The sequence below is a fragment of the Silurus meridionalis genome, chromosome 12 (assembly GCF_014805685.1).
Source record: "Silurus meridionalis isolate SWU-2019-XX chromosome 12, ASM1480568v1, whole genome shotgun sequence".
Taxonomy (NCBI): Eukaryota; Metazoa; Chordata; class Actinopteri; order Siluriformes; family Siluridae; genus Silurus; species Silurus meridionalis.
Window position 1 is genome coordinate 6,279,060 of NC_060895.1, and position 7,822 is coordinate 6,286,881.

The 7,822-nt window shown below is 37.2% G+C and overlaps 1 protein-coding gene across 1 annotated transcript in view; it reads right to left on the minus strand.

The window, feature by feature from the left end:
• tyw1 (tRNA-yW synthesizing protein 1 homolog (S. cerevisiae)) overlaps positions 1-7,822 on the minus strand; it is a 79,319-nt gene that overhangs the window by 34,178 nt on the left and 37,319 nt on the right. The window contains exons 12-13 of the mRNA XM_046863107.1: positions 7,760-7,822; positions 248-383 (exon numbers count right to left, since the gene is read on the minus strand). The exon at positions 7,760-7,822 is cut by the window's right edge and continues 115 nt beyond it. Of these exons, the coding sequence (XP_046719063.1) occupies positions 248-383; positions 7,760-7,822 (199 nt within the window). The remainder of the gene's footprint in view (positions 1-247; positions 384-7,759) is intronic.

Genomic DNA, 7,822 nt, shown 5'->3' on the forward strand with positions numbered 1-7,822 from the left:
TTCAGTAATGAAGCCTTTATCAGATAAGTCAATATGAAGCATGAAGAGCAGAAATTATAAAAAAAAAAAAAAGATTAGTTTTAATTATTATTCATTATAATAAATAAAATATGAAAATGTATTATGAATTTAATTTAAGACTAATAGGAATTTTATCATAAGGCTGCTACCACAAAGGGGTCTGAACGCATTCTGACTTTATTGTGTATCAGCGAATCTTTACTTTAGCAGTGTACACTGTGCTCACCTTCTCCCCAAGGGCTTTAAGACTGTCTAGGAAGCGCTGCCAGAAGTCTTTGAATAGAGGACGATCTATCCGCTTCAGGCTGTCCTTGGTGCTGGCGTCCACACTCACGTACAACTGGGTGACTGGCACCAGGTTCCTGTAGAGAGAGATGAGAGAAGAAAATAAATAAAATGAGAGAAACGTCAATACGGTGGAAATTGTATATGTACAAAAAAACATGGTCCATCAATTCTTCAAATATATGCAGTTCAGTATGCTGAGCTTGTAATGGCTTTTTTTTTGCTGTTTGCTTTTCTGCTGCCAAATGAGGTGTGAAGTCATAAGTTGTGAGGCAGATTTATTTTTTGCCTCACTAAGGGGGGAAAATAAAGGCATTGTCTTACAATAAGTAAATCATTCCTCTATTAAGATATGGTTTACATGAGTTGGAGTATAACATTTTGAGTGGCCTGCCTCAAAGCTCTGATCTCAACCTACTGAACACTTTTGGGATGATTTGAATCGCTGACTGTATCCCTCAGACTTTACCAACACCCTTGTGGATGAATAAGCACAAATCTCCACAAGCACAGTCCATAAGCTAGTGGAACAACATCTCAGAAGAGTAGAGGTTATAATAAGAGCAAATCTTGAATGGGACTTTGTGTCCAGTGTATGTATGGATGTGAGCACAGAATTTCAGTAGCAAGAAACTAAAGATTTAAATGCTTGTTCTCACATCACCAGAGGCAACGAGGAACATCAGCATCTCTGAAATGAGTGAAAACAACAACAAAAAATAAAAAAACAACCAGTACTTAAAAAAAACGTTACAGACCTTAAAAATGCTAAGTACTGGCATTCTTTTTGTAGTCCTTTACATTAATTTGTTAAAGTAACAAATAAAACACTCTAATCATATACTAGAGTATATAAAGTATATAGAGGAAAAGCAGAAGAGGAGACATTATTACTGTTTTATGTTTCTACTTTTTTTTTTTTTTACATATTTGGACATTTCTTTTTCTTTGCTGTAACACAAATTTCCCCACTGTAGAATGAATAAAGGTATATCTTATGTTAAAACCTCACCCACATTTATCAGTTTTTAATAGCAGAAGTGTAATTTTTATTCATTTATTTACAGTAAATATAGTGAAATAACCAAGAAACAAACTTATGTTCCCGCTGCGACTTTTGCGTTGGTATATATGGCTATAAATGGACGTTCTCTTACCATCTTCACCAAAATGCAGTTCAAAACACTTCCCTTTAAGTTATAAAGTGGCAGCCTGTACATTTCATGCCAAGACCTTAAGTGGTGTCCAACCTGAATCAATTCACCTCATAAGACGATCATTTACAAAGCCAAGGCTGTAGAAACCATCAATATTATAAAGAAACTCAGTATACCAGGGTGCTGAATCACACACAGGTATCTCTTGCACCAAGAATTAATGGCACTACTAAAGCAAGAAGCCCAATTAACACAATTCAACGAGTCTCCTCTCAGCCGCAGCTGCGCCACCTGAATACATCTCTAGCAGAAGCATCGATGTTAAACTCATAAAATGACCCAGAGTTTTTGCGCATTTTTTGTGCATATTTTCTTTGTATTATGGTTTCGTCCTGGAGATTTAAAATGAAGGCAAATTGTATGTTTTTGTGCAGGAAAGAAAAACGCCAATGTATAAATAGTTCATGAAAAAGCTTAACTGTTTTACACTGACCATGGTGCTGACCATTTCTTACAATGTCCCACTTTACTTTAAAAGTGCATCTTGCAAAAAAACATCTTGTATATCTTGTGACAAAATCAATGATCTCACCTCTGTCAGCCTTTGTGGAATGGAATCCAAACGGATATATTTAAGCTTGTGTAGTTTGCTACACTACATATTGGTTAAAGCAACAGACACATTTTTGTGTGTTAATGTGTAAAATTTTCCCACAATGCTGATTTCTGAAGGCCTCATAGCAGATACCTCTGCCTGGATCCATTTGGAATATCCTGTGAGTCTGTGCCACATCTCTACTAACAATGAAGCTGTTGGTGTTAATTCCTTGTGCTGTTTTCCCCTATGTTTCTCATTTTAACTTTGTTTTCTCAAGTTCGTCAAATTCAGCTTTTGCTGTCCCATTTATTTAAATCACCATATGCGCCATGTAGGTTAAACGAAATGCAAAAAACATGCTTGGCAAAATCAGTAAGAAATGTTTACAATAGCCATCTTACTCTGCTTGCAACTGTATCTGTATGTCATTACAATTACAGTTGTTCATATGCATTTAAATTAGAAACGTGATCAAACACCTTCTATCCAGTCGAAATCGAGTATTCAGATAGACGATGGTATTAGACGTAGATAAGCATTTCAAAACATTCGATACACCATTTATATAACTTGCTGAAGCAATGGATACAAAGAACGTAATGGTTTCTGTAAGATAAATGGAATTCATATGCTGGTGATGTATCGTTAAAACGTAAAAGCGATGGTGTATGACGACTCATTCTTTATCTCTTTTTTTTTTATCCTGAGCACTCCAGGGATTTTGTTTGGCAGCGTAAAAAAAAACACAAGTACTTTGTTCCTATGACGGGTGTTGTCACGTGTATCCCTGCCGTGCTGAATGATGATTGCAACGTACAGTAGGAGAACTGCGTGCCCCAGCGTGTATTCCAAAATCTCTGTGAATCAGTCCCTATAAAGCGTACGGCACCACAATTCGCATCACGCCACGGCAGAGCACAGTACAGGGACGCGGAATCTGGAGTGAGCATGTATTTTTTATTAGGCTGTGTGAAAAGAGGCCATGAGGTAAATAAGTGGAAGGAGAGTGATGCACACAGAGCTAACGAAAAAAGAAGCAGACTGGAGGGAGGGCAGTGATTTGCAATTCCACGCCTGAATGTTACTTATCAGCACGGCCCCAGGCTGCGTAAAGCTTAAAAAAAAAAAGCACATCCTAAGTTGGAAGACATGATTCAGCTCCTGCACCAACAGAGTGGAAACAGAAGTGCATGTGCTTTATGTGTATAATTGTATAATAATATTATACAATACAATGAATTGTCTACAACAGCAGCACAGACAATAATGTTGCAGAAAAATCTAAAGGTTTATATTAATGCACTTATAATAGTAACAACTTTCCTTCGGAAAGGTACAGTATTTCTGTGAGACTTCTGTATTATAAGTATAAAAAAAAAAAATATATATATATATATATATATATATATATATATATATATATATATATATCTGCCAAAATAAATCAGTATCACAATAATAACAGTAACTACAGTTTGCACTGGATCACATGACACTGCCCAGGCAGTCATGTGATGAAGCAGTACTCCATTATGTATGCACTTCAGTTCTTACTGAGTACAATCCAACAATCATAATCAATACAAATATATACCAACATATTAAAGGAAAATAAAAAATGTGACACTTTTAATTATTACTATATCTTAACTTACAAACTTGAAAATATGTATTCATTATACACTATATGGAAACAAATAAACAAACGTATCGAGACAAATATACAAATATGGTTCTTCCCCAAACTCTTAACGCACTGTTCGAGGTACATAGTTGTATACGATGTCTTAGAATGTGAAAGCATTAAATTTGACCTTCACTTCACCAATACCTGATGTAGCATGGCAATGCCCTACATAACTTAATGAAGAAATGGTTTATATCGGTTAGAGTTAAAAAGTGGAAGTTCTGATTTGACGCTTGGACCACAACCCTACTGTAGCATGTTTTATAGTTTTTTGATTGCAGACTAATCTAGAACTATTATCTCATACATTGAACTGAGCAGTTAAAGGTTAAGGGCTTTTCTCAAATGCATAAACTGCATCTTAAAATGCTGACTCCACCCCAAGCCTCCTCATCACACTAAATCACTAGCTGTCTTCACCAACACCCCTGGGGATTAATGAGCACATATCAGTGGAACATCTTTCCAGAAGAGAAGAGGACAATATATCAGCAAATGGGGACTAAATGTGGAACAGGATGTTGAAAAAGCACATATGAACCTTATGGTCAGGTGTCAATAATCTAACTGAACATCTTCCCAGAAGAGTGGAGGTGATTGTATGGTCAGGTATGACCACAAACTTTTGCCCATAAAGTGTATTTTTAAGTCTCCTTCAATAATATGAAAAGCAGCAACATACCAGGATGCTTCCACCACCATGCTTTAATGTGAATCTAGTAAACATATTTACCTTCTTTCTTCAAACACAATGAGTTAAACTATTGCCAAGACTTTTATTTCTGTCTTCTCATATTTTAAAAGAGGTCTGATTTATCTAAATGCTGGTGCACATATTTTAGACATAAATTCAGACTTATTTTAACAGAGGGATTTTTGCATGTGGTCCTACACAACTGAAGCCAGTTGTTCTGGTGTAGTTATTTGCTTACTGTTTTCTATTCAACAATTGTTCCTGCTGGTTTCAGGGCATACTACAAGTCTACTCAAGGGACTACTGGATTTTTTTTCCCCTTAACTTGTTTAGCATTTTATTATTATCCTGTCTGTGTATTTTCTCCATGTTAATATTCCGTATCACCTTTTTATTCATATTAATACACATTTTTATGTTTATAATTTTATGTTTATAAAATATAAGTGTGTGAAAAGTTTAAGTACTTTTGAATTTGTACTTAAAGTATAGTTAAACAAAAGATTTATTACTAGTTTAAAAAAATGCTAAAATTTTAAAGAAGGTCATGATGAGCCTGGCTGAAATTCAATTTCAAAACAGCAAAGAGAAACTTTGTAAACTATCTCACTCTTATCAGATTTATACTGTATTGCCCTATGTTTTTTAATTTACCTTTTTACTGGTTTTATCTCAACAGATAGGAAAATAGATAGGAAACAAAAGAAGTTGTATTTGTGTGTGTGTGTATATATATTATATATACAGTGAGGAAAATAAGTATTTGAACACCCTGCTATTTTGCAAGTTCTCCCACTTAGAAATCATGGAGGGGTCTGAAATTGTCATCGTAGGTGCATGTCCACTATGAGAGACATAATCTAAAAAAAAATCCAGAAATCACAATGTATGATTTTTTAACTATTTATATGTGTAATACAGCTGCAAATAAGTATTTGAACACCTGAGAAAGTCAATGTTAATATTTGGTACAGTAGCCTTTGTTTGCAATTACAGAGGTCAAACGTTTCCTGTGGTTTTTCACCAGGTTTTCACACACTGCAGGAGGGATTTTGGCCCACTCCTCCACACAGATCTTCTCTAGATCAGTCAGGTTTCTGGCCTGTCACTGAGAAACACGGAGTTTGAGCTCCCTCCAAAGATTCTCTATTGGGTTTAGGTCTGGAGACTGGCTAGGCCATGCCAGAACCTTGATATGCTTCTTACAGAGCCACTCCTTGGTTATCCTGGCTGTGTGCTTCGTGTCATTGTCATGTTGGAAGACCCAGCCTCGACCCATCTTCAATGCTCTAACTGAGGGAAGGAGGTTGTTCCCCAAAATCTCGCAATACATGGCCCCGGTCATCCTCTCCTTAATACAGTGCCGTCACCCTGTCCCATGTGCAGAAAAACACCCCCAAAGCATGATGCTACCACCCCCATGCTTCACAGTAGGGATGGTGTTCTTGGGATGGTTCTCATCATTCTTCTTCCTCCAAACACGTTTAGTGGAATTATGGCCCAAAAGTTCTATTTTAGTCTCATCTGACCATATGACTTTCTCCCATGACTCCTCTGGATCATCCAAATGGTCATTGGCAAACTTAAGACGTAAAAACTTTTCCCCGTAGCCCTTTCCAGCCTTGTGGAGGTGTACAATTTTGTCTTTGGTCTTGGCCATGTTAGTAGTTGGATTCTTACTGATTGTATGGGGTGGACAGGTGTCTTTATGCAGCTAACGACCTTAAAGAGGTGCATCTAATTTAGGATAATAAATGTAGTGGAGGTGGACATTTTAAAGGCAGACTAACAGGTCTTTGAGGGTCAGAATTCTAGCTGATAGACAGGTGTTCAAATACTTATTTGCAGCTGTATCATACAAATAAATAGTTAAAAAAATCATATATTGTGATTTCTGGATTTTTTTTTTTAGATTATGTCTCTCACAGTGGACATGCACCTACGATGACAATTTCAGACCCCCTCCATGATTTCTAAGTGGGAGAACTTGCAAAATAGCAGGGTGTTCAAATACTTATATTCCTCACTGTATATACACACAGTGGAACCCGGTTATGTCGATGTCCTAGGGGGTTGCCAAAAAGCATCGAGATAACCGATGATCGAGATAAAGAAATTTCAAGCACGTTAATATATTGCCGCCATTTTGATTTTCGTTTATGTATGAAAGCATGCTATAAAAATACATACAGTACATGTTTGTTAACTGTCAGGAATCCACCGGCCACGCCCCCTTCGGTGTGGCAGGTGCTTCTTGGCCGCTTTCTCTGAAGCTCCCGGCTTCAATCACGCACATATGGGGCTCGTTTATCATCATCACCAGCTCCTATTTAAACTTTCACACTCTCACCGTCCGTTATTGTTGGTATATGTTGGTTCACGGCGGTCGTTGTTATCGCGCATGCGTATCCCGGTACGTGCCCTCCCACCGGCACTCTCTCAACGGCTGCGCTTTTCTTCCCAAAGCGCAACACGGATTCCCCCCAATCCTGCCGGTGCTCATTCTATGCTTTTGCTGCTCATCCCACGTTCCGCGCTGCGCTCCTTCCGCCACTTTCGCGAGTTCTTCTGCGGCTGCACAGTGCCGATCCAGATAACTGACGGTAAATGGCAAATTTTCCCCCCCTTGTGCTCGAGATATTAGGGGTCGGCGACATAAAAAATCGGCATAACCGATAAAAAAAATGCTTAGACAAAGCGAGAATTTGGCGGTTCCACTTCAAAAATGTCGACTTAATAGGGTTGTCGAGGTAACCGAGGTCGAGATAAGTGGGTTACACTGTGTGTATATATATATATATATATATATATATATATATATATATATATATATATATATATATATATATATATATATATATATATATATATATATATATATATATAAATAACTCAATGTATTGGAGAGCAGATGCAATGTATTGGAGAGCAGTATGATCGTGATGCAATGACCACATTCAAAAAAGCCACAAAGCTGCAATCTCGCCATTAGCTCTTTTGATCTTACCATCCTTTAGTGCACAACATCCACATAAAAAAAAAAAAAAAAAGTTCATGTAAATGAAAATCACAAATTTAAAACTTGAAATATGTTGCATGTTCAAGTCAAGTAGCTCTTATTGTCATTTCAACCATATCCATAACCATAGCTGACACAGTGCACAATGAGATAAGACATTGAGAAACATGAGAGATGGTTTTGGAGATTCATAGCAAGACTTTGCACTGTTCTGCTAAATATACGTGCTATATATATTTCCCACAGTGCACCTGATTTCTAATAAGCAAGATTGATTAAAGTTAATACTAAACCCCACCTGATTTCTTTTGGGAACTGGGCATTGGTGACCAGGAAGCTGGAGATGTGGCACTGGTGGAGG